This window comes from Bos indicus x Bos taurus, chromosome 13 (assembly GCF_003369695.1).
Source record: "Bos indicus x Bos taurus breed Angus x Brahman F1 hybrid chromosome 13, Bos_hybrid_MaternalHap_v2.0, whole genome shotgun sequence".
In the NCBI taxonomy this organism is placed as follows: domain Eukaryota; kingdom Metazoa; phylum Chordata; class Mammalia; order Artiodactyla; family Bovidae; genus Bos; species Bos indicus x Bos taurus.
The window spans coordinates 26,339,531-26,366,532 of NC_040088.1; the positions used below are offsets into that span (position 1 = coordinate 26,339,531).

At 50.1% G+C, this 27,002-nt stretch overlaps 1 protein-coding gene across 2 annotated transcripts; it reads left to right on the forward strand.

Annotated features, from left to right (window-relative positions):
* The first annotated feature begins 1,325 nt into the window (after window positions 1–1,325).
* On the forward strand, window positions 1,326–26,229 carry EDN3 (endothelin 3). 2 transcript variants are annotated; one of them, XM_027559047.1, is made up of 5 exons: window positions 1,326–1,782; window positions 2,379–2,667; window positions 21,663–21,839; window positions 22,904–22,984; window positions 23,342–26,229. In XM_027559047.1, the coding sequence occupies exons 1-5, from the start codon at window positions 1,731–1,733 to the stop codon at window positions 23,346–23,348; spliced, it is 606 nt and encodes a 201-aa protein (XP_027414848.1). In that variant the 5' UTR covers window positions 1,326–1,730; the 3' UTR covers window positions 23,349–26,229. The 2 variants fall into 2 exon arrangements, with proteins under 2 accessions (XP_027414848.1, XP_027414846.1); XM_027559045.1 differs by having other exon boundaries at window positions 1,327–1,782; window positions 25,715–26,229.
* The last annotated feature ends 773 nt before the right edge of the window (window positions 26,230–27,002 follow it).

The window sequence follows — 27,002 nt, forward strand, 5'->3', positions numbered from 1 at the left end:
CATCTTCAAGGTTGGAGGCGCCAGTCACCTCAAGGCTCATTCACTCACATAGAGGTTGGTATTGGCTGTTGGCTGCAAGGCCTCAGTTTCTCTCATGGACTCTCTTTCTGTAGGCTTGCATGGGCTTCCTCCCAACATGGAGGCTGTATCAGAGAACGGGGATCCCGAGAGAGAGAGCACGTGGATGCTGTATCAACTTGCACAACTCTGCTTCCAAAGGCACTCAAGTCACTTCTGCTACTTTCTACTTTTTCCCAAGTGGGTCATTCAGGCTAAAGGGGAGTGGGGTGATATTCAACTTTATCTTCTGGGGGAGGAGTGTTAAAGGATTGGTGGACATTGTCAAGTCACCACAAGTGTCCTGAGATATGAGAAGTGATTTCATGACTTCAGACCTGTTTTTCTTCCCCTGTGTGGCCTGCGACTCCCTGCCATGCCCCAGGTTCCCAGGGAAAGCAAACTCCAAATCAGTCAAGCAGATGGAACAGCCAGCAGCTAAAAGGGAAGTGCCTGATGCCGCCTGGAGTGCTGCCTCTCTTCCCTCTGCTGGGGGAACTCTGGCCAGGGAGGGGCTCTAAGGGCTTCCTGATGTGCTCAGAGGTCAGTAGTCCAGGGCGGAGTCCACAGGAAGCATTCATTGGTTCATTCATTCATTCATCCACAAATCTTTCTTGAGCATAGTTTTCAAGCGCCCTTCTCAGCAAAAAGGGTGTTAAACAGATTAACCGACCCTCTCGCCTGTGCTGCTCAGCCCAGGGGACCAGTCTCAGGGAAGCTGGGAGAATACCCTACACGTGAAGCTCAGAAGACCACCTTGGGCGATGAAGAGAGGAACCTGCCTATCACTGGAGCCACTTCCCCTGCACAAGGAAGGGGCTGTGAGCGAGCTGGGACACCCCAGGACCGCTAACCCTACTTCTCGGTTGACTTTGCTCTTGATTGCTGCCCACACCCACCGGCTTTGAGCTCCTGGGAGAGGCTGGGAGACTCTACCGGTGCCCGTGAGTCACGAGTGTAAAGTACGCCCAGGGCCTTGGCAGGCAGGTCTGTGCAAGGGTAAGGTGTCATTAGGTGAACGCTGACAAATGCTGCTTTCTCGAACCCTGGAGATAAAAGATAGGCTTCCTGTGCAGTCTTTTATCTCTCCCACTGTGCTGGGGTGGGAGCTGCAGGTCCCCGGGCAGCGGGGCAGCCAGGCAGCGAGGTGGGGGTGCGAGCGGGAGTGCGCGCGTGTGCGTGTGTGCATGTGCGTGTGTGCGCGCGCGTGGCCTTCCGGCAGCTGTCCCGGCCCCCACCCCACCCCACCCCACCCATCAAACCCGGCCCTGCGCACCGCCCCCACCCCTCGCCGTGCTGGGTGCGCCGCGGGCCGCTGTGCGACTAGCCGGTTCCCCAGCGCCTGGGAGGCGACCCCCGTGCGCCCGGGGTTCAAAGGCCCCCGCGCTGCAGCTCCAGCCCCTCCGGGGGGCGGGGAGGCGAAAGGGGTGGTGCGGGAGCCAGAAAAGCCCTAACCCACAGCCGGCAGCCCTGAGCCGGGATGGGCAGCGCGCTCTGAAGTTTGTGACGGTCGCAGACGACTCCTGGCCGCAGCCCGGGACGCGGCGAGCCAGCGGCCGGCCTCGAAGCATCTGCAGTTGGAGGGTGAGGCCCACTGTGCCCGGTCCGAGCGCCCTTTGGCGGCCACAGGCGCCCGTCCTCCGGCGCGGTGCGCCCGCGCCCGATCGGGGTTCATGGAGCTGGGGCTGTGCTTCCTTTTCGGGCTCGCTGTGACCTCCGCCGCAGGTAAGCGGGCCGGGAGGCGCGCGTCTCCTGGCGCGAGCGCACACACAAAAGGACCCCGGATCGGGGGCGCGGGGAGGGTGCCTCGCCGGGGGAGCGGCCTGGAGGCCGGCTAGAGGGCAGAAGCTGAGGGCACGGACCACCCCGCGGGCCCGGGAGGTTGCAGCCCACACGCAGGCAGGAGACCTGGGGCCCGGGCCCGAGTTGGTCAATTTTTCATGAAGTCGGGAACTTTTCCAAAAGTTTGCAAACGATTCAGAAACTGTGCAAAATGACTGCAAAGTGTTCAGAAAGCCTGCACAATGCTTGCACGTTTTCAGTGGGTGCAGATGGCTTGCACGCTGTGCAGTAAGTGAGAAGAGCTCCCCAGATTGTCACAAAGTGTGCACACAACTTGCAAGCTTTTCAGAAACTGCTGCACATAGCTTTGCAAAATTTTCCGAACATTGGGAGTAGCTAGGAGACTTAACAAAAAAGTACCCTTAGCTTGCAGACTTGGCAGAAAGTTTGATAGTCCCCTTCCCCAGGTTCTACGGGATGGTGGGTGTAAGGGTCTGCATTCCTAGGAACTCAGGAGCCCCTCCATCTGCCTCCTGCAGGATGGGTGCCTCACCCCCAGTCTGGGGATGCTGGCAGGAGCAGCATGCCCCGGGCCCCCTCTGCAGCCACATCGGAGGGGGACACCAAGGAGACTGTGGCCACCATGGCAGCCCGGGGTCCAAGCCCCAGAAGCCCTTGGCGGGAGCAGGGACCAAGTCAGTTCGGGAAGCAGGGGGCCGAGGGGGTCCCTGTGCACCACCGAGCCCGGCGCTGCACATGTTTTACCTACAAGGACAGAGAGTGCGTCTACTACTGCCATCTGGACATCATCTGGATCAACACCCCTGAGTGAGTCAGCCCTGGGGGGAGTTGGCCCGGGGGAGGGGAGGGGTGCTCCTGGCTAGGACCCTCTCTTCACACTGAAGGAGGACCTAGTTCCTTCTGAGCCCAGGCAGCCCACAGCCCACTTGGCACAGCCTTCAGCCCTCCTGCCAACCCAGGTCAGCTCTGCAGGTCAAGGGTGTGACTCTCATCTCCTCTGAGGGCCTGGCCTGGGAGAAACCCAAGCCCAGAGTGTCTGATCTGGTCGAGGGGTGAATGAAATGAGCCAGCCAGAGGGATTAGACACCTGAGAAATCCCTCTGGGGGGAGGAAGCCCCGAAAGTTACTCCTGCCCCCGGGCCATGTGGGTCCTGCCCCTCTGCTGACCCTGCCAGGCTCCAAGGAGTTTCAAATTCCTTGAAAGCAGCCTGTTCTCTAGGGAGTGCAGGGGTGGGCTAGGCAGGGCCTAGTGAAACCTCCCCCACAGGGTGACATTCCATGGAATTCAGGCTCCTTACCTCCTGGGTGGTGAGCCCACAGTTCCTCCTCTTTCCCATGTCACCCCTGCACCCGACAGCTCCCCTTCTCTCCTCCAGTCCGTAAGAACTCTCTTACTGCAAAACTGAGACAGTGCCCCCTGAGTCCCTCCTGGAGTCTCCTTAATGTAAAGTCGCCCCTCTCCCGAGGCTGTGGGTAATGACTCAGCTCAGGAGCCCCTTCTAAAGAAATATCCTCCTGCAAACTGTGAAGAGGGCTTGACCTCAGTCTGGTCACCAGCCTCTGGAATTTGCTTTCCTGGTCTCTAAAATCCAGGACTTGGACCAGACGTCTCTAGGTGTCTCTGGGTATTCTTGGGATACCTTGGGCATCCTGCTTAGCCTTTCCAGAGCCCTGGGCCTGGACAGGCAACTTTGCTTCAGTGTTTGGGTCCCCTTGATCCAGGGGTTCCTTTGTCCCCGAGCCATGTGACCTCTGAGCACCCTGGGTGACAGCTTGATGGGCCGCACATACCTACCTTGTTTTACCGATACCCCAAGGATGAAGTGCAAAGGAGACTGAACCTAGGGGGTCGGATATCTTTCAAAACCAGGTCGTGAGTCCTCTGAGTACATCTGGTCTAGAAAGTCACCTTGCTGTCCTGCATGGCAGGCAGGACTGGCTCCACTCAGGAGCCTGGACACGTGTACAAGGTCCGGGCTCAGAAGGACCCTCACAGTCTAAAGTGTATTGTTGATGTCTTGAAATGCTTAATACTTTTTACATTCAAGTATAGTTGATGTACAGTATTGTGTTAGTTTCAGGTGTACAACACAATGAAATGCTTAATATTCTTTGAAGCAAGGGCTCTACATTTTCATTTTATCCCAGGCCATCCAATAGAGAGCTGACCCCAATGCCAGAACTTGCTTGCTGGGTTATGTCTGGTCGGCACACAGAGGGAGGGATGACCAGGCCAGATCTTAAAGAGAGGTGTGCTGGGGAGGGACTCCTGGACAGGCTGCCACTGACAGCCTTCTATTCCCAGACAGCTGTCAGCGTCACCTTCTCCTGCGGTCTCCATCACCCTGACATTTATCCTCTCTGATTCTTATCCTCTTGGCATCGTCCTCTGACTAAATTAGCTTCGCAGAACCCAGGGCAACCTTGGCAGGAATCCCCGGCTGTGGTTCTAGAAGGAGAAAGAAGAAAGCAAAGCCAGTTAGGGGAAAGGGACTTTGCAGAGGATAGGAGGGGAGAAAGGAGAGGATATTGGGAGACCACCTTAGTTCTCTGCCTGTTGCCAAGCTCTGAGCACTCGCTGCATGGAAGCACTCACCCCATCCCCATGACCTGGTAGGAATCCTGTCTTCCCCTTCTGAGCTGTCATGTGTGACCTGAGATGAAGCCATGGGTCTTTGGCTTTTCCCAGGATATCCAACTTGCTAATGTTCCCCTCACAACTTGATTTACCTCTTCCCTTCTTCCCAGACCCTGATTCATTTTAAACACTAGAGGGAAGGATTAAATATGGTGTTTGGGAGTTTCATGAGCTACCCTGGGAAACAAGAAGTGACAATAGCCAGACTTGAGCATTGTAAAGTCAGACAAGCAACATAACCTTTACACGGAAGATGTTCCCAGATGGTCTTTCTCTGCCTTCCTTTCTTTCCTGTCCTCCCTCCTTTGCTCTTTCCTTCCTTCTGAAAATTGTCTGTTGCTGTATGGGCAACTTCACTGGCAAACTTTAAAACATCTTGGACAAGATTGCAAAGTGAGAGAGTGGGCTTTAGGGAACTTGGGCTTTCAGAGAAATGGAAGCATCTGAAAATGACTGGAGTGAACTAAAGGGCAGGGTGATGCACACTGAGGACTGAGTCTGCTTCCCACTCCCTCCCCAACCTACCATCAGAACCCTATGTCGAGGGCTCCTCTCTCTTAGCTGTCACCCCTCTTCTTCAGCAGACCTTCTTCATCTCCTGGGACTTCTCCAGGTGTGATTTGCATCCTGTCCCCACCACTGGCTGTGCTGGGAGACCACAGGAGTCTGGGTCTTCATGCCTAAATTGAGAGTCTGGAACTTTGGGTGATTTTCAGCTTCCAGTGTCTTTCCTTCTACTGCCTTCCAGTTGCATGGAGGTAGAGGTACATCCTGCTTTATCTCAGAATGATGCTTGGGAAGTTGCAAGGCCTTCTTGGAGAAGGTCATTTCAGCTGCATTTAAGGACCTGCAAGCTGCTTAAGGGGGGATGTTGTTCTTGCACCTCATGTGGAGAGTTAAGGTTCTAGAGAGCAGCTGCTCCCAGAGGTGTTTTCCAGGCATGAGATCCACGTTCTCTGGTTTCCCCACATCCTTCTAAGCACTTAGCTCTTCCAGATCTGAGCTTGATCTGCACCCAGCACATAGTAGATGCTTAGTAATGCTGGTCTTTGCTGTCACTGAGGTTCTATCTGCAGGACTTTCTCCCACAAATGAGGTGTCCTGTCCCAGAGGTCTCACATCCCTAGAGACATGTGCAGGAATGTGGATTTTTCTGGGGCTGTTGCTCATAGCTTCCATTGTTTCCTCCAGAAGATCTCAGGCCCCGAAGAGAAATGAGCCAACTGCATCCCGGGCAGCTGCCTTCTTAGACCTGGGGAGGTGCGGAGACGGCTGCCCGCCCACAAGGCGAGGGATGTTCATGGCTCTCCTTGGCCCTGTTAGGAAGCCACCGCGCCTGCCCCTACCCCCAGCAAACCCACCATTGCCAACGAAAACAAAACCCCACCTCAGAGGAAATACTCATCTCATCTCATGGTCATGGAAAATATGCCAAGAATAAGATCATAAGGAGAGAAATAGGGACAAGAAGGCCACATACTGGAGAAGGCAATGGCACCCCACTCCAGTACTCTTGCCTAGAAAATCCCATGGACAGAGGAGCCTGGTATGCTGTAGTCCATGGGACGCTAAGAGTCAGAGACAACTGAGTGACTTCACTTTCAGTTTTCGCTTTCATGCATTGGAGGAGGAAATGGCAACCCACTCCAGTGTTCTTGCCTGGAGAATCTAGGGACGGGGGAGCCTGGTGGGCTGCCGTCTATGGGGTCGCACAGAGTCAGACACGACTGAAGTGACTTAGCATCAGCAGCAGGCCACATACTTACATCCCTATGCACTCGGGGCTGTTCCACAAGAATACTTCAAAAACAGGAGTGTCCTGTGACATGGTGAGGGATTGTCTCTGTTGGGGTTTCCAGAAAGACGGAACTAATAGGATGTGTATATATAGATCTCTATGTGTATATAAACACACTACACACACACACAGAGGAACTGATGTTTCAGTCTGCAGTCTGAGGCATCCTGAAGGCTGAATTCCCTTCCTACTCAGGGCATCTCACTTCTCTCTGTCAGAGCCTTCACCTGATTAGATGAGGCCCACCCACATTATGAAGGGTAATCTGCTTTACTCAACATCTACTGATTTAAATGTTAATTGCATCTAAAATATACCTTCCTGGCAACATCTAGACTGGTTTTTGGTCACAGATCTGGGTACTGTGGCCCAGTCAAGTTGACACATACAATTAACCATCACAGAGTTCTCAGTGCTAACCATACTCCACAGCAGGGCAGCCCCTCTGCACCTGCTACCATCGATCCACCTGGCCGCAGAGTGAGACCACTAGCTCTGACAGCCGATAAAGCCGCAGGGCCCCCAGCAAGGAGCCCCGCTCAGTCTCTCCCACTTCGTTCCTGAGAACTGAGTGGACCTGCCATCTGTTAATCCCTCCAAGGATGCAATGACAGAGGCACTGTGATGCTGTGACCGTGACAGTGTTTCCAAACAAAAATCTGAGCCACATGGTCTGACAAGCAGGAATGTATTTCTGGAAAGAGCAGTGCAGGATGCTTGGAATCACGGCTGTGGTGGAAATCTGGGCTCTGTAGACTCGTGAGAAGACTCCAGCCCCAGGAGCTCTGCCCGGTGTCCTGTTTGTGATTCGCTGCATGGCCTGGGGATGGTACACCCTCTCCCTGTGCCCCCAGGTAAGGTGCAGACATCAGTGTGACTCTAGGATGGTGACCTAACAAGGTGACCAGCCTGGCCACACTGACTCAGCCAGCAGGAACGATATTTTTCCCCAAAGAAGAGGTGTAAAAATAATCATAATTATTTAATATATTCTCCCCCAGAAAGGCAACAATTCGACAGAGTCATCTTTGCCCCTCCTGTTGTTCAAGAGAGGTATGCCACATATTTCTAGGGAGGGGACATTTGAAGTTTGAGAACATCCCAGTGGAATGGATGGATCTGGTTCTCCAGCCTCCCGCTGATGTGGGAATGGCTGTCCACCCACTGTGTGATCACAGGGATCCAAGTAACAATCATGTGACCCAAAAGTCAGGACTGGGAGTACTGTTGCTGGAGATACAGCTTTTGAGGCAGAGGGATAGTCTTTTGAGCATGATCATGATCTTGCAGGCAATGGTCCACACTGATGTTGGCCATGACTCCTGTGAGTAAAGACATGTGAGGATGACACGAGAGAGTGTGTGGAGTGTGCTCAGCACAGTCTCTGAACTCTAGTGGGCTCCGTATCTCAAGATCGCAGGACCATGTGGATAAGTGTACAACCCTGGGGGCTGCATAACCTTCCCTGCCACTCCACACAGTCTGTAATTGGAGGAACCTGGGACGAAGAAGCTCAAGTCCTGCCGAAGTCAGCTTCCTTGGACCCTTAAACCATGGTCTTACCCAGCTTCCTGCATTAACACTGAGGAGCTTGCACCTGGGTACCCCAGTTCCTCCCTACACCATGCCTCTTGGTGGGTGATCGCTTAGCATTTGTTCTGCATCAGGTTTACAGACCCTGGGAAAAGGTGTGTCTGGCTGACTGCCCTGCTGATAAGCAGCTTGATAAGCACCCTGGTGGCCAAAGGTTGTCCAAGCTTGATGAGATTTGGTCCTGCCCTTTTCTGCCCCTCCTTTGTTGTTTGCTTCCCTGGTGAATAATTGGAATGTTTGGGGAAAGGGGCATGGTGTTCTCTGAAGGCATTGCTAAATAAGCAGGTGGGTACAGTAACAATGGGGGTGGGGCGGGGGAGGGCTGGGGTGATGTGGCAGCGTGGTAGGGTCTGGCTGTGCTGTGCTTAGTCGTTCAGTCGTGTCTGAGGTTGTAGCCTTTCAGGCTCCTCTGCCATGGGGATTCTCCAGTTCAGTTCAGTCTCTCAGTCATGTCCAACTCTTTGCGACCCCATGAACTGCAGCATGCCAGGCCTCCCTGTCCATCACCAAATCCCGGAGTTTACCCAAACTCACATCCACTGAGTCGGTGATGCCATCCGGCCATCTCATCCTCTGTTGTCCCCTTCTCCTCCTGCCCTCAATCTTTCCCAGCATCAGGGTCTTTTCAACTGAGTCAGCTCTTCGCATGAGGTGGCCAAAGTACTGGAGTTTCAGCTTCAACATCAGTCCTTCCAATGAACAACCAGGACTGATCTCCTTCAGGATGGACTGGTTGGATCTCCTTGCAGTCCAAGGGACTCTCAAGAGTCTTCTCCAACACCACAGTTCAAAAGCATCAATTCTTCGGCGCTCAGCTTTCTTCACAGTCCAACTCTCACATCCATACATGACTACTGGAAAAATAATAGCCTTGACTAGACAGACCTTTGTTGACAAAGTAATGTCTCTGCTTTTTAATATGCTGTCTAGGTTGGTCATTGGAGAAGGCAATGGCACCCCACTCCAGTACTCTTGCCTGGAAAATCCCAAGGACAGAGGAGCCTGGTAGGCTGCAGTCCATGGGGTCGCTAAGAGTCGGATACGACTGAGCGACTTCACTTTGACTTTTCACTTTCATGCATTGGAGAAGGATATGGCAACCCACTCCAGTATTCTTGCCTGGAAAATCCCCGGGACAGGTGAGCCTGGTGGGCTGCTGTCCATTGGGTTGCACAGAGTCAGACATGATTGAAGCGACTTAGCAGCTTAGCAGCAGGTTGGTCATAACTTTCTTTCCAAGGAGTAAGCGTCTTTTAATTTCATGGCTGCAATCACCAATCACCATCTGCAGTGATTTTGGAGCCCCCCCAAATAAAGTCAGCCACTGTTTCCACTGTTTCCCCATCTATTTGCCATGAAGTGATGGGACTGGATGCCATGATCTTAGTTTTCTGAATGTTGAGCTTTAAGCCAACTTTTTCACTCTCCTCTTACACTTTCATCAAGAGACTCTTAAGTTCTTTTTCACTTTTTGCCATAAGGGTGGTGTTATCTGCATATCTGAGGTTATTGATATTTCTCCTGGCAATCTTGATTCCAGCTTGTGCTTCTTCCAGCCTAGCATTTCTCATGATGTACTCTGCATATAAGTTAAATAAACAGGGTGACAATATACAGCCTTGACGAACTCCTTTTCCTATTTGGAACCAGTCTGTTGTTCCACATCCAGTTCTAACTGTTGCTTGCTGACCTGCATACAGGTTTCTCAAGAGGCAGGTCAGGTGGTCTGGTATTCCCATCACTTTCAGAATTTTCCACAGTTTATTGTGATCCACACAGTCAAAGGCTTTGGCATAGTTGATAAAGCAGACCGCTTTCTGGACTGCTCTTGCTTTTTCGATGATCCAGCAGATGTTGGCAGTTTGTTCGCTGGTTCCTCTTCCTTTTCTCCAGGCCAGAATATTCGAATAGGTTGCCATGCCCTCCTTCAGGGGATCTTCCCAACCCAGGGATTGAACCCAGGTCTCCTGCATTGCAGGTGGATTCTTTACAGTCTGAGCCACCGGGCATGTCAGGATAATTTGAATGATCTGCTTGGAACCCCTTTGTTAAATGATGAAATCTTAGTAAGGCTGAGTCCCAACAGAGCAAACACAATGCCTTGCAGTCATTTCTCATTGTACACAGCACCTGGGTCTCAGTACCTAAGACCTGAGTGTGGGCCACCAGGAAGGCATCCCAGGGAATAACTACAGAATCTGTTTACCAAAAATGGTAAATACATAAGAACACATAAAAAAAGATGGTATTGGGACTTGCCTGGTGGTCCAGTGGTTAAGACTCCCGCTTTCAATTCAGGCGTTGCAGATTTGATCCCTGGTCAGGGAACTAAGATCCTATACATCGTGGGGTGCAGCCAAAATAATAAAAAGAGAAGACAGTATCAGCCAGACTAGAAATGATCTTGAACTCAGTTTTCTGACTGATCATGTTTTTACTCTCTGAGTCATTTCCCTCCCACGTAACCCTCTCCTGCTTAGAAATCTATACATGTTTACATTCCAGTTTTGAGTTTGGGTAGCAGCAGCTCAGAACATTTCACGGCAAGATGCATTTTTAAAGTTTGATACCCGTGGGGCTAAATTTCAGAGTTTATTGGCAAGGTCAGCTCATGCAAGGTGATCTCCTGGTTGGGTTCAGTTGGACCTAACGTCTTCTTTTCTACCCCAGAATAGATGTGAGGAGGTGAGATGTCTGGGGGCAAAGATGGGTTCATTGAAATGCTGCTGATCCCGACTGGATAAGAAAGAGACTTGAGGCTGGAAAGCAGGTTGATTTGCATCGAGGAGGTCATGACCCTGTGTGCCCCTGAAGGGAGAACTTGGATTTTTGCTAGACGAAGAGGATGTTGCAACTAGGAACTTGGCCTTAAATTTGAAGGCAGATGAAAGGCTGTGACATCTCTGGTGTGGTTTGTTCCTGCAAGAATTTAAAACAAAGGAAGCTGGGAAGCAAACAGTGCTTTCCTTAGGGGGGCCCCACAGCCGGTTGGAACTCACAGGCTTTGTAGCGCCAGATCGCAATCCCGTCTTGGATCCACAGCATCTCAGCAAGTTTGATGGGGGCTGCCTGTGCTCCACTTCCTCCCTCCAGGTAGTCCCCTGTAAGCATCGCTCAGCTTTGGAGTACATTAGAAGTAGATTTACTGCTTAACAGAAGGAAATAACCCTCTCAGTCTAAGCCATGTTTCGGTGGAAACAGAATTCCTTAAAACGGGACACACACGTGCGCACACACAATTTCCCTCTATTTAGGACAGGAACCAATTTTATTTAGAAGGAAAATAAATCTAGGCAACGGCCACAATGTAGATAAGCTACTGGTCCAGACAAGGTTCCAGGGGCTTCTAGAGTCCTGCTGCCCCACCAAGCCCCCAGGAACGGACAGCAGAACAGGGCATCCCCACCCTTTCTCGTCTGCCCCAGTTTGGAGTCTCGGGAGAGCCAAGAGCATTTGGAGAACCTAGCGATGTTCAGAGTCCTGGAGGCACAGGTCTTCCCTTATTTTATGACCTCTTAGGGCCAACTGAGCAGGAGGCCTTAATAAACAGTAACTCTAGAATGCGGCAGCCAGCGAGCCCTGTGCCTGGCTCAGTAATTTAAAAAACAGAAACAGATTCATGCACCCATGAGAAAGGCTCAGAGGCTCTCAGATGTGGCCAAGGTGTTGCGGTCCTGTGCTGCTTGGTGATGGCATGAATGACCCACAACTTGGGGAGCAGTGAACAGCTTTGCCAAAAGCCAGAAGCAGGTCGGTGAGAGAGCAGAGGTGTCTGTAGCTTTTCTGGGTTTTTCTACATCTGATTTCCACAGATTTCTTGTAGGGTGGCAAGATAGGGTGAGGCTCGTGACATACTCTTTCAGGAGCAAACTTGAAGGGGATGCCATAAGTTAAATGAAAGGGAATGCGATGTTTTTTAAAAATGATAATGAGTGCAGAAGTTTCATAATCAACCAAATACCAACATTTCTAATAAAGACAGGATCTGACTCTGCTTGGTTCTTGTTTTGGGATAGAGCCTGTGTCTCTAGAGGGACTTAAGTTTTCTTAGCTCGAGGTAAGCAATCAAGTGATCAGAGTGACCACAACAATGCAAAAAATTAGATTAGGAAGAAAATGGGTGTCTTTATTTTTGTTGCCATGGCAAGTATGTCTTCATTCAGTAAGGTTTTTCCATTCTAAAGATGAAATCTTATGAAACTTAGCGAGGGTGTCTTCTTTCTGCTGCTGCTGCTGCTAAGTCGCTTCAGTCGTGTCCGACTCTGTGCGACCCCAGAGACGGCAGCCCACCAGGCTCCCCCGTCCCTGGGATTCTAAAGGCAAGAACACTGGAGTGGGTTGCCATTTCCTTCTCCAATGCATGAAAGTGAAAAGTGAAAGTGAAGTCGCTCAGTTGTGCCTGACTCTTAGCGACCCCATGGACTGCAGCCTACCAGGCTCCTCTGTCCATGGGATTTTCCAGGCAAGAGTACTGGAGTGGGTTGCCATTGCCTTCTCCAGGCTCTTCTTTCTGAGGGTTGTTTAAAGGGATGTGTGATGGCATCTGGACTTTTTTTTTTAATCCCCCTACACATACCCCCATCCTTAAAAAAATACCTGCTCCTTATTTTACTCCTTCTGTTTCCACTGCTGGTAACTATTTTGAGCCACATCTGTCTGCAGCTTTGCATAAAGTTATAATGAGCCTGTGTCAGACAGACGTGGATTGCTCATGCCCACATTTGACCTGGAATGTGTTAGGGTCACTGGGGGTTGGGGAGGGAAACTAACCTCACTCACATGGATGCATTTGGGTTATAGCAGACAGGGGGGAAACCAGCTAACCTGTTGGATTCCCTAAATGGCTTCAGTTGCGAATATTGCAGGCATTTGTTGCCCTAACTTCTTGATTATTTTTTGAGCTGTCACTCTTGGAAATCCCACCCCACACACAGCACACACAGAAGGATGTTTCTGTTACTCTCTGTGGCTTTGACCACTTGTGCTTCCTCTAAATAGACTTCATTCAGAGCCCGTGTGCCTGTGTGAGGGGAGGAGGCTACTGTGTTGAGGGACCTGATGGCACGATTCAATCTTCGGCTTTGGGATTATTTCTAAGCTCAGTTATATGGCGGTAGGATGTGGAAGAGTCCTACTCTTTGGATGAAGCTTTCTGAAAACAGTGGGTAAGATCCTGGGACTCTCTCCACTTAGGGGTAGGTAGGGACCCCACATTTCATTGTGGTTTCATTGCTGGAGAGAAGCCCTACTCTAGCATCTGTGCTATTCGGAGATGCTCAGGTGTAACAGTGAGGGCATATGGGAATCTCTCCATGGAATTTGGAGTTGGACGGAGCCTTCAGAAATCCAGCCCTTTCATTTCTCAGCCCCAGAAAGAAACCACTCAGCCAGGGCCTCTCTGGGAGCTAGTCTTCAATTTGGACCAATATCCTAGGTCTGTCAGCCTAGGGAGGCCTCTGGTTTTGTCTCTGAGACTTCATCCTTCCAGGCAGCCTGGTTTTTCCTCATGTGTCTGCAGAAGTTACTATCAAGATGTGGTATTTCCATTTTAAGTGATCTAGAGACCATATTCCCTCCAGGACAATGATAGTAGAAATCCAATACATCAGCTAAGAATTCTAAACATTTGGGAGATTGGGTTTGGAATGAGAAGTAATGGCCAATTAAGACCTCCTTCCCTCTCTCCTTCCCTGATAGCTTCCCTGATACCTTCCACCTGCAATGCAGGAGAAAGTGAAAGTGAAGATGCTCAATCGTCTCTGACTCTTTGCGACCCCATGGACTGTAGCTTACCAGATTCCCTCCACCCATGGGATTTTCCAGGCAAGAGTACTGGAGTGGGTTGCCATTTCCTTCTCCAGGGGATCTTCCCAACCCAGGGGTCAAACCTGGGTCTCCCACATTGCAGGCAGACGCTTTACCCTCTGAGCCACCAGGGAAGTCCTGTTCAATTCCTGGGTCGGGAAGACCCCCTGGAGAAGGGATAGGCTATCCACTCCAGTATTCTTGGGCTTCCCTTGTGGCTCAGCTGGTAAAAAATCTGCCTGCAATGCGGGAGATCTGGGTTCAGTCTCTGGTTTGGGAAGATCTCTTAGAGAAGAGAAAGGCTACCCTCTCCAGTATCCTGGCCTGGAGAATTCCATGGACTGTTTAGTCCGTGGAGTCGCAAAGAGTCGGACACAACTGAGCAATTTTCACTTCACTTTCCTCCCCTCCTTTCTTCACATAACAGACCCTTGCTATTGAGATGCTGTAGTATTATTATCGGAGAAGGCAATGCAACCCACTCCAGTACTCTTGCCTAGAAAATCCCATGGACGGAGGAGCCTGGTGCGCTGCAGTCCATGGGGTCGTTAAGAGTTGGACATGACTGAGTGACTCCACTTTCACTTTTTACTTTCATGCATTGGAGAAGGAAATGGCAACGCACTCCAGTGTTCTTGCCTGGAGAGTCCCAGGGACGGGGGAGCCTGGTGGGCTGCCGTCTATGGGGTCACACAGAGTCAGATACAACTGAAGCGACTTAGCAGCAGCAGCAGTATTATTATGCACCTGCTCTGAGCCAGGCACTGCCTGGGCTGCCCTGGATGCTGAGGTGGACAGGCAGAGGTCAGCTGTTACGTACCCCAGGGGACAGGAAGGAAGCCACACCTGCAGCCCAGGTGAGGAAACACCCCTTCTTCTTGGGTCCGACTGATGGGGGTCAATGATCTCTTTGAAAATACATGTAATTCTGGTAAAATTCCCCAACAACCAAGTCCTGGATAAACTCATGAGTTGTGGGTTGCTTTCTTTGAGTGGGGGATGGGGGGGATATCTTTAAAAAAAAGTTAACTACCAACCCACAGCATGTTGCTCACTGTTTTGATATTTCTAAATATTCTGGTCATTGGCTATTCCTGAGGCTGCAGGAGGACTTCCTCCTTTCGTGGGTGGTGGAGGAACAGTCTGCCTTGGGGGCCTCCCACTTAGAGATGCGGCAATTTTCTGCAGAAGCAAAGCTGCAGATTGCCAGTTCCCTTTATGTTGTTTGTGAGCAGGAAGATCATGTCGTGTTCTTTAGAACCAGAAAGCATGTGTTTCTGCTTGTACAATGAGGTCACTGAGGAGATGTATTTCCTGGTTATTTTCTTTCCTAGAGGTTGGAAGGGCACCCAGTGGTTGTCTGGCATGAGGCCTGTCCCAAGCCAACTTTCACAGGCATTTGATGAGTGGACAAGGAGTAAATTCACTGGAGGACAAGCCTCCTGAGGTGGTTAGCCAAGTATCTCTGAGCATCATGAAGTCGTATGCTTGCTCCCACCTGTCCAAAGGACAGTGTGATCCAAACCAAACATTTCACAGTGGGCACACCTGGGAAGAAAGGACTCCAGCTAGCTTTGTTGGCTGTGTTTTGTCCTGAATTGGAACACATTCTTTTGTATTTTGTTGCATGAAGAAAATCTCTACTTGTCCTTGGCAGCTGCAGAGACTCCTGGTCTTTCTATGAAACCCAAGAGATCATGGTTGCATCCATCTTGAGAGAGTGAGTTCCAGGGTCAGCTTGAGGTCACTGGTTGCAAGCAACAGAAACTTAAATGTAGCTCACACAGCACAGGAGTTTATTGGAAGGACATGGTGTGATCTACCACCTGGAAGGGAGGGAGAAGCAGGACCAGGCTTAGAAAGAGAGAGAAACCAGGATAAGACTGGGGGTCCCAGGGCACAGACAGACAATGCAGGATGCTTAGTAGCAGCTCCAGACTATTTTCTTTTTTTTTAATTCTTGGTTGCACTATGTGGCACGAGGGATCTTAGTTCCCCGACCAGGGATCGAACCTGTGTCCACTACAGGGGAAGCTCAGAGTCCCAACTGCTGGACCACCAGGGAATTCCCATCCAAACTATTTTCTGACCTCGAATTGGTTTGCTCAGGTGTCTTGGGAAGGAGAGGGTGCCATGAGCCAGCTTGGGTCACCTGATGAGTCTTGAGGTGTGGGAAGGCGAGATACAGTGATTGACAGTCTCATCAAGACCTCACACAGGGAGAGAGGGACCATTCCCCAGGGGAAAGACAAGAGATTGGATTCCAGGAGACGAAAACAGCCAGCATTGAATTCAGGCTCTAGAGAATCCTGGGCTTTTAAGTTTTTCAAGGCCGGTGTTTCTGTCTCTGAGCTATTGTTTCCTCCTTGTCTCTATGACTATGTGCAAAGTGGAAGTGGGGAGGGGCAGTCCACTAGATGTTTCTTGCAGTTAATGGATGCTTTTACAGGTCTTTGAATATTCAGTCACTTTCTATAGTTACTTCATTCTGTCTTATTCTTCTAACAGAGTTCCTAGTTCACACTTTTTCCTGATTAAGTTTTACAAAGACAGTCAATGAAGCTGATCCACGTTTTCGTCCTTGCCCAAGAAGGTGTTTCAAAACTTGAGAGAGCAACTGAGTGGTACCTTCTAAGGAAGAAATTTAATAAAATCTGAAATTGAGCCTTAGTTAGAAAGCCTGTTGGAGTCTGGAAGTTGATTCTCCGGGGAGCTGTGAGGGGCAGTATCTGATGACCGCTGGTGCCTGGCAGCTGGGGGGCCCCCGCCGTCTGCCTGCCATTGGCAAACAGTTGTTCCTCTTCCTTTCGGCTGCAGGACCGGTCAGCAGCGTCGTGCCTCCTGTACGATGTGTCCCAAAGACGGTCCTGACCTTGCTCTTCCGTTTCAGAAGGAAAACGTGAAGCAGAGGAGACAGCATCATCTTGGCATCTGAGTGTGAAGTGAAAATGTTGTTTGTTGAGGAGACACTCACCAGAACCTGGGCTTTTTAAAATTGAAAATGACAACAGTTTGTAAAAATAGTAGCTGGTGCTAATTTTATCACCATGTCACATGATCTGTCTGGCTTTGCTGTATGGAACAAGCCACTAGAGCAGGGATTGTACCCTGAGATGCCCATGAAGGCCAGACAGGTAAGAAAAGCACAGGAGTAGGGACTGGGGCCAAGCAAGAGTGTTTGAGCCAGGCTCTGATGGTACCACTCAGCGGCAGAGAGCTGCTGCTATGTTGGAGTGTGGGACTGGAGTGAGTATAACTGAGAGAAGATGGAAATTGGGATATTTGTGTGAAATTTTCAAGTTAAAAAAAAAACAACAAAAACACCACCCTCTTGTGATTGGATGAAGCCTACAGGAATGCCAATTTTCTAACCTCTGCACTAGATTAAACTGTGTGTGTACAGGGCCATGGGCCCGTCATGAATCATCAGAAGTCTAGTCCAGGCCCGTACATTGGAAACCACTCTGCAAATATTTGTTGAGTACTATTCAGTTTGGGGTGGGTAGGTGGGGTTATGAAAACTGGGCTTTCTAGGACAATTCGATCGACTTTGCTGAGAATTTAGAGTCTGGCTGGGTGATGATGCAGATGGAGAATGAATACAGGAGATTTGAAAGTTTAGTATTTACTAACGTTTATATATGACAGCTGGGAGAAAATGGGAAATAAGGAACACTGTGATAAGTATGATCTTGGCATCACCATCACTGATCAAATAATGAATGTTCTGAGCATACGCTGAGGACAATTTAATATCAAAGACACACAACACTAGACATTGCCAATGTGATTGTTTTGGGGTGTTTTCTTTTGTCTAAGAGCATTTGGACTGATCTTACCTGCTTCTCTTTTGTTTGGAGCTCTGTATTATAACTGGAACATGAGCAGGTTGAAATGCTGCCTACTTTTATAAAGAACTGTGTTCTTTAAGCCCCACTGTAGAACAGCAGGCTAAACCACAGGTCAGACGGTGTGCTGGTCAAAGTTCTCAGCCAATTTAACTTCATTTTCAGAGTTCTTTCATTAGTTCCTTCCAATTCACCGTTCAAGAGACATTCGTTTCTTTATCATTCAAGAAATGACAAAGGTACCAAGACAACAGCTAAAACATGAGTGCTTATTGGGCAGACAATGTAGAAAGATGGCCCAGCCAAAGGAAGCCTGACAAAGAATGGCACTGCTGTGCCAGGTGGCATTCTGGTTCCTTCTTACTTGTCTTTCTTACTTAGTCACACATCTTAAATGCAGGGCTGGTAGATAGGGTTTTTTATGCCCGGTACAAAACTCACTTGAATTCCCAGACTAAAAAAGCAACAGCAGTAGCCACATTCATTCACTGCTAGGAGCTCTTTGCTAAGTACTCTTCATGCAGTGCAGTGTATCATTCAGTCCAACAACTTTTGTAAATCAGGAAACTGGAGCGGGTGGAGTGATCATCATGTAAGTGCTACACAGCGGGATCCAGGTAACCTTTCTCTGTGCTCTGTGTACCTTGTACATACCTGTGCATATTGGCTGGTGAGGTTTCTTTATCCTGTACTGTTTTAATACACCAGTAGTATGTGAATGCCCTAAGGCCTTTCTGCGTCCTCATCACACTTGGCATAATCCCAGGGAGATACAGGCAGACCTTGGAAATACTGCACATGTGGTTCCAGGCTACCTCAACAAAGTGAAAAAGCAAGTCACACGAATTTTTTGGTTTCTTAACACTTATGAAACTTTTGTTTATTCCATACTGCCATCTATTAGGTATGCAATAGCATATCTAAAAAATGTACATCCCTTAAAACTACTTTATTGCTAAAAATTCCAATCATCATCTAATGCATGTGGCCACAAAACCTCAATTTGTAAAATTCATATTATCTGTGAAGTGCAGTAAAATAAGGTATTCCCAGATATAGTGGATGCTTGGCAAATGTTAGAAATTCCTTGTAAGGAATTTTGTGGTTGTTGAACATTGTAGGTTGGAGAGAATCCAGTCTTACTGGTCTAGTTTATCTCACGCTCAACAACCAGTTACTTAATTAATAGTCTTCATTTTCTCAGCTTTGTGCTGGGTCCACAGCAGGTGCAAAAGACGGAGCCCTGTCTCCTACTCTCTTGGAGCTGGTGTCCACTCTCAGAGCTGGACAAGAAAGACCCCTGCCTTGGTTCTGTGGGGTAGAGGGCGTCTCTGACCCTCCTCTGGCCCTATCTCCTACCCACTGCAAGGAGTCTATGGGACTGAAAGCCATATGCCCCTTCTTCTAGACCATGTACCGAGTATTTATAACCCTGGAATCCCCCCTCCTCAGGTGTCTCCGAGCCCACTTCAGGGTCTGACGTCCATGGACAGAACAGGGCTTAGAGCACATCTCCCAAGGCCTACAGGGCAGCCAAGGCGCAGCTGCTTGCAGGATGGGGGTGGGGGTGGGTGGAGCTTGGGGTGCACTTGGGATCCAGCAGGATGGGAAGCTGAAGTGCCGAATCTCCCAGTGCTGCCATGTGGCAACACAGGACTCCAGGGAGCCCCAGAATCCTAAAATCAAGTTCTGATTTCCAAGGTATTCTGAAGCCAAACTCTTATTTAAGCGCTTATCAGATTTTAAAAACCTTTAAATTTTCAACCTATTCGAAGTGCGCCTTCGTTGGAGCTGGAATTGCTATTGTGCGGTGCGGAGCGGAGGGTGGGCCTTCGGTGGGCAGGACCATCTCCCAAGTCCTTTGGTTCTCAGCTTGCATCACCTGCTACCGGCTCCTAGGTCAGCCTGCAGAGTGCACACCTAGAACACCCAGGCTTGGAGCAGGGTTTTCTCCCTCCATGAACATTCCTGGAAAGTTTCAAGGGCTCATTTGCATACTAGCTCCTCCCACTAGGCTGCTGGGAACGTGCTTAGCAGTTCTGTTAATGAATACCGGGTCGCCCTGTTTCCTCACTTAAAACACTTCGTTTGTGAAGTTGACTGGCTCTGAGCACACACATGCCTAATCAGCTGACAGCAACTTCAAAATTGCAGGTCTTGCTGTTGATGGAAAAATGGGAGCCGTGGTTGTTAATCCTTGTGTGTAATTTTCACCAAGAAATGGGGGCCTGGGTTTAATGTCAACACCTAGAGATTTAATGTGGCCCTATTACTAGAAATCTATACCTTTAGCCAAATCCTGCCTCCTCACAATGTCGGTATTGTCTTGCTACCCTACCCCTACCATTTCCCATTCCTGAGAAAAGATGAGGTTTTAGCAAAGGTTCCACTCAGAATAGGGCCTTCCCAGGCAGCTCAGTGGTAAAGAATCTGCCTGCCAATCCAGGAGACACAGGAGACTAGGGTTCAATCCCTGGGTTGGGAAGATCCTCTGGAGAAGGAAATGGCAACCCACTACCGTATTCTTGCCTGGAGAATCCCATGGACAGAGGAGCCTGGTGGGCTAGTCCATGGGGTCGCAAAGAGTCATACACGACTGAGTGATTGAAAACACGTGCACAGCTCAGAACGGGAAGGGCCCCTGCTTGCTTTCTCCATCCTGTGAGCACAGACTGTTCCGTACTGGGCCTGCCTGGATCCAGGAACCATTTCATAACTAACTCGGGTAGGAGCGAGTGGGGAGAGGGGAAGAGAAAGAGGGTGGGGGTGGTTATGTTCTCAGCTCCAGTCTCCAGTCCAGCAGGGAGCAGGTTTCTCCCAAGCATCAGGTCAGGATGAGGCACCCCCCACTTTGTCCTCACCACCCCCAAAAGGCACCATGGCATGTGTTTTAAATTAAAGGAAATTCAATTTGATGTTATTTTGAAAGCATGCAGAGGATGTCAGAACCCCCTTTGAGGTGGCTGATTGGTGATACTTCATGGGGCTCACAGAAACCAAGGTGGTTAATCCTGGGGACTGGAAGGAAAGCCAGAATTTATTGGAAAAGTAACTTTTGGCCACGTGTGTTTCCTCTAGCTATTATTAATCTGCCCCAAATCCTATTCAGTAGTGCTAATGAATTAAGCAGCCGCTTTTAACTTTTTCCCACTGAATTGCTTGGTAATGTCCTCCCATCCCCGGAGAGCACTGGTTTGGATGGACATGAGCATAAGAAACAGATTAAACATTTATTGTTTCAAGTGACACCACCACCCTCATGCCAGCTCCAACCATAAATGAAATGGGTAAATAGTTTCAGGCATTTATTTCTTCATAAGAAGACTTTTCCCAAAGCCACTTCTGTCTTTGGCTATGTATCTCTCAGGGCACAGAGGCGTCCATGTCTGCGTCTCTAAGGAAGCCTTGTTCCAAGGCCACAGTGTGTTTCAGCGGCCAGAATTGAATTTGTATTCCAGTTAGCACAGACTACACATTTGGTGTATGCACAGAAGAAATTCAGTGCCTGGCGGGGCAGGGACAAACCAGGCTTTGGGCTGCGGGGTAGGAAGGCATCGTACTGGTATGGATGACCAGGCTCAGGTGCTGCTGGCTGAAGGATGAAGACTGGGATCAGCATTTGGGCCAGCAGGAATATCCATGTCAGGGGTTTGGATGCAGGAAGGGGAAACCAGAACTGCCCTGCAAGGATCCGGGATGGGAGGCGTGCTTGCTGAGGTTAGGTCTTGAAAAGACTGAAAATGCACACACGCACACACCTGGCATTGCTGGCTCCTGCCCAGAGAGGGCTGGCTGCTGGGAGGGTGCAGACAGGCCATCCTCCATCCTCCACCGGGACTTCCCATCTTTCCAACCCTGAGGCTCCAGCGCACTGCCTGGGGCTTAGGGGAGAGCAGGAGACAGGGAGTCGGGGTAGTAGGGGTGAAGGGTTCACTCCAGAAGCTTTCCAAGGCTCAAAGCCTGGGGAGGGTGTGGATCCCAGATCCTGGGACGTGGCTGCAGCGCGTGCCTCACCCATCCTGTGCCCACCATCTCCCACCCCTTCGCCAGCTCCACACCTGCCAGCGCCCAAGAGCGAGGAGGCCCAGGAGTGGCCCTGACGTTGCTCTTTCCTTTGCAGACGGACTGCGCCCTATGGACTGTCCAGCTACAGAGGCAGCGGAAGCAGGGGCAGGAGGTCGGCTGGGCAGTTCCCACAGAGCCCACAGCCGGTGAAGGGGACGCTGCGCTGCGCCTGCACGGAGAGCGATGACGACGCCTGCTTGCAGTTCTGCACCTGGTCCCTGGCTGCCCGCGGGTATGACCCCTTCCCCCGCTTTCCGCACTTCCAGAGATCCTTGCCCTAGGCAGTGTGGGTACAGGAGGGCTTGGCTTGTCCTGGGGGATACCATCTGACGTGCGGTGAGGGTGGGGACCGTGCAGAGGGGATGTGGAGCCCCGGCTCCTGGAGGGCCGTGGGCATGGTATCCCATCCCCTTGCTGCCTTTCAGAGCAGAGCCGCGGCCTTGTCTGGTCTCCAGAGGTATTTCTTCTGGATTGCATAGCAATTTGCCAAAATCTGAATAAGTTGCTAACTCTTAAAAATTAAAGAATACCACTACCACCCCTACAAATGCACATTTTTAGCTTCTTCAAAAGTAACAAATGGGAGCATCTGGTCTCACCAGCCCACATGCCCTCGCGGCCAGATAGGCTGGTACCGAGTGAAGGCCACGGGTGAGATGTGCAACGTCCATTCACCTGTGTTCCTCATCGTCTTACTTTGTGGCTGCCTCCCCCGTCCCTGAGTTGGAGACCCTGTAGTCTCCTACAAGCAACTGGAGGAGCTTGTGGGTCAGTGTGGACTCAGATAAATCAGCAGGCCCTAGGTCTGCCCTGTCGTGGCCATTTAAGTTGGGTTTTACCTAATAGCCATTCCTATTAATGCTCCTCGCTCCTGTTTTTCATTAATTTGGGCCAAGACCCCGCCAGGCAGAGCTACCCTGCCGAGCCTCTTCTGAGAGCCGTCGCTGGTGGGATGGCACCTCCAGGTGCTTCCTGGGCAAGTAAGCACCAGCAGGGGGGCTCTTTATGCAGCAGGTGCCACCCCAACCAGGCACCCAGGGCCTGCTGTCTGGAACCCCCAGCACAACCACAGTTTTCTTCTTGGCTCCTTAATGTCCAGTGGATAACTGAGGAGTGTGGGTGGAGGCTGGATTTTAGTGGGACTCCACCCCCGTGTGCTCAGCCTTCGGAAACTACCCGAGAGGCAGTCCTGCGGGACCATGCTTATACTGGTGGAAAGACAAGCCTTACTGGATGCTGGAAAACCAGCCACATGGAAAGTAGGTTGACTCATTTGAACTGGCTCTCTCCCCACAGGAATTCAAGGTCAGCAGAAACATCTGACAAAGAAGTGGGAAAGCAGACTGGTGGTGCCCTGGGGGGCGTGCGTCCGAGGAGGTGAAGTTGCTTTCTGAGTTGCTGCCCCTTGGGTGGCATGGAGGACATGTGGGGTACATTTGGTCTGTGCAGGCGGCTAGCGGGAACCCCACTGCATGTGGGGGTGTTGCTTTGTCCCCTGGGATCAGAGCAGCCAAAAGCTGTGGACAGCCTGCTCTCTGTCTTAGGAGCTGACCTCTGCATTCTCTGTAGCTTTTGAGCAGTGATGTCCAGCCCTGGATTTCACCAGGTCTGGATCAAGCTCACCAACCACTGCTTCTTGGAGTCCCTGCAGGCTCATCTGCTGGGGCCCACATTATGCTTCTGCTCCCATAGCAAAATGTGATCTTTAGAAAAAGAATCATTTCTTCTTTTCAGCAGCTGATTCTGGACAGAGATGAATTACAGCAGCTGGGCACCAGGTCCTCCAAGTCCTCCAGTTCATTTTATAAAATTTTTTAACCTGTTTGTGGTTTTTGTATGATCCCAAGGGCTTCCAGCAGCCCAACTGGGTTTATTTGTCATTCTATCAATCAGAAATTATTATTAATGAGTTGTCTACATATCTGCAATGGGATGGTAATTTATGTTCGTAGCAGTGGCCTGGAGGGGGTTTGGGTTCCTACATGGTTTGATCAAGGGAGGGTTAAACCCTTCTGGATATATACAAGACATTCCAAATTGGTAGCAGATTGCTTCGAGTCATCTGGAGAGGACTCTGTCAGCATCCACAATAAAAACGCAGAGAAGTGGCAGAGGCAGACCCTGGAGAGGATGAGTTAGGCCCCCACCAGTCCCCACTTTGCCTCTTTTTCCTCACCCCAAACCCAAACCAGTCTCAGTGAGGGAGTAGTGTGATTAAACCATCCACCTATTATGTCATTTACTCAATTCAGCAAGGATTCATTGAGCACCTGTGAGGTACAGGGCACCATCCTAAATGCTGGGGACACTACTGAGAATACGGCAAAAGTTCAGCCTTCCTGGCACTTAAATAGTGGGAGGAGCAGATAGCAAACCAGTACATAAAACAGAGCAGGGCATGTGAAGGAGAGCAGGAGCAGGCTGCGGGTAGGGAGGACTGGGGGTGGTTGCAGGTGGGGTGGTCTCACTGGCCAGGTGACAGTGGCATAAAGACCTAGAGGAAATGGGGCAGGGTGAGCCAGAGTGATGAGGAAGGGAGGCTTTCAGACAGGAGGGTAAGCGCATAGGCCCTGCAGTAGGAACGTACTGTGCTGGGCACGTTCTGGGAAGGCAGGGGAGGCCAGTGCTGTTGTCATTGTCCTGGCTTGATGTTCAGGAGGTGAGGACATTGGCACAGATGTCCCACCCGGGCCCGGAAAGGATCTGCTTCTAGGCTTTACAACGTTGCTTGTCAAGCTCCTGTAAGAAGCTTTACTTGGAAAGAAAAAGTCTTTCCTTATAAGCATGGTCCTGACTTTCTTGCAAGACTGGAGTTAGTCATCCCTAGTTTGACATTTTCAGAGTGGGACTTGCCACGGTCCTGAGTTTGTGATCCTCAAAGATGGGACCAGGCTGCAATAGAGAGAGAGCTCCCAAGGCTCTGTTGGCAGCGATGACTGGGTGTACACCTTCAGGCGAATGGCAGGCTCTGAAATTGCCAAGAAGCTCTGCCAAGGAGCTTGTTCAAAACAAGGAATAGGCTGAAGAAGGATGGGGTGGCTCCCTTTCAGGTAGTGGAGAGCTTGGCTTTTGTTATAGGCTTCTTTCTTCTCTTTTGCATATCCCTTCCGCCTTTTCTGAGGTAGGCTGAAGTCAAGGCCAGACAAAGCAAGTAGGCTTTAGACCTCCAACAAAGTGGACGTCCCCGCCCCGTGGTCTGCCTGCCCCTCCACTGGCCCTTTCGGGAGTTCCCTGGGGAGAAGGGCCTGCAGCAGGAAGACCTCAGTTATGGCTCCTCCTTGGTTCACATTTCCACTTCTTTGAGGAAAAGAAATGAGTTTTGCCTGGGGGAGAAAACCCACTCAAAGGGTCCTCACTTAACAATACAGCCCTTTCCCAAGAATGCCCCATCCAAAGACTCCAGCTTCCCTAATGGGTAAAACGATCCCAGCTGTGCCTCAGGGCCCGCAGCCCAAGGCTCCGGTTTCACTCAGGAAATTGTTTTTGGAGAGGTATGGCATGTCGCAAAGCCACTTCTCTCTGGGAGTGAGTGGACCCCAAGCTAACTCTTTGCAAATGTAAACCCATGTCCATCTGGGAACAGATGCAGGCTCCGTCGGAGCATGTCGACGTCCGACCCATCACAGGGGGCAGGCACCAGGGGTGAGCTAGCAGATCACAGCTCTACAGGAGTTGATGAGTTTGAAGCTTATGGGATTTAGACAGACATTTTCAGCTGTGTTTGGTACCCACTAAAAGAATACATCTAAAAAAGAAAAGGAAAGGAAGAAAGAAAGGATTCTTGATGTTTGTGATAAGAAAAGGAGGAAATGAACACCCTCAGGTGTTGAACCCCAGGCCGTGCAGCAGAGGGACTTCTGTGCCCTTTGCCAACAGGCACACTGATGAACCATAGACCTGGTTCCCTGGAAGCCGCTGTGAAGGCAGCCCCAGCACAAGGCTATTTAGAGTGATATTTGTTTTCAGGAAGAAATGTGGATCTTTGGGGAATGGCTTCAAAATAAGCCACAGACACAAGCGCTTTGTAAATTATGTAAATTTCTATTTATCTATATAATTGGCAATAACTGGGAATTGTAACGCCTGACAGTTCGCAATCTCTTTCAGCTGCGCTCTAGTGGCTACGCTGAGATTACTGAGCAGCTGAAGAAGACGGTGTTTTTCAACCGCAGGGATGGGGAGAGGCCGCCCATCCCCTCTCCCTTCCCCTGCCAAGGTGCTAATGCAATGGTGGATGCTGGGGTGTTAGCCTTGGCCAAATGCTAAATTCTCAATGAGTAGTATAAGGTACGAATGTGAATATTCATCATACGGAAATGGAAAGGACTGATGTGCCAGCGAGATGGTATACAGTTTCGAGAAGCGATTATTTATTGTGAAACTGGTCTCTACATCAACTCCTTTCGGTGGATGTGTTCGCAGCAGAATCTCTGTACATAGAGATGTTAAATTCTGTTCTGAATCCTGGCTTGTGTTCCTTAGGGCTTGAATTATATTTTTGTTAAACGCCTAAGCACCGTTTGGCTCTGTGGCAGGATGGTATCTCGGAAACGCATTCATTGTGCTAACACTCAGAAAATACTGTCAAATGCAAAATAAAAAAATCTCAAAGTTTGCTCTGATTTGTGGGTTTTTCTGGCTGGTGTGATACACATTGTTTCACATCAGCTTTCTGTGGGCCCTGGGAGAGGACGGAAAACAGTTCCAGTTCCAGAAGCAGATTCATCTAAAGTCAGTTATGGAGCAAGATGAGCAAGGGGGCTGCTTGAATTGTAAGGAAGGAGCAGATCTGGGGGACTGTCTGAGGAAGATAAAACATTCAAGGTGGTTGGGAAGAGATATATTTGGGGGAACGATGGCTCCTTCCCCTGGTGCCACCCTTGTCGGCTTCGTAGCGATGCACACCTTTGTCTTCTGGCCCCACAGGCACAGAGGTATTGAGCAGGATCCCAGGGAGAAGACAGTTGTAGCCAACAGTGGACCTTCGCATTTTATTTTGCCTTGCTACTCATGATCCTTGAGTAGCATTTTATTTTGCCCTGCTACTCACGATTCTTGAGAATTAAAAGCCAGAAGTGACCATGTTTGCTTGATCTTCTCTATCAATTACAATGTTTTTAAGCCTCCGAGACTTACAAGACATCTGGGGGGGTGGGAGTGCCAGGCTCTTCTCCCTTCCTTCTTTCTTTTGAGTCAAGCATTGGAGACCATCAGGGAATGGGACTAAGAGACTCAGCCAGAGAGCCAGGAGAAATCTAGTATTCTGGGGTTTGAGCACATCTAACCTGAGAAAGCCCAAGAACTTCTTGTTTTAATTAAACAAACTTTAGAGAGTTTCGACTTTGATGAACTGATAGAATTGGGTACTGATTTACCCTTCAGGCTGTTCGGCAGC

What these genes read in the sequence shown, in the direction of transcription:
- EDN3 (XM_027559045.1), top strand. Translation starts at nt 1,731, where the DNA reads ATGGAGCTGGGGCTGTGCTTCCTTTTCGGGCTCGCTGTGACCTCCGCC. An exon ending in CGCTGTGACCTCCGCCGCAG is followed by an intron (nt 1,783 to 2,378) that starts GTAAGCGGGCCG and finishes TGCCTCCTGCAG; the next exon opens with GATGGGTGCCTCACCCCCAG. An exon ending in ATCTGGATCAACACCCCTGA is followed by an intron (nt 2,668 to 21,662) that starts GTGAGTCAGCCC and finishes TTTCCTTTGCAG; the next exon opens with ACGGACTGCGCCCTATGGAC.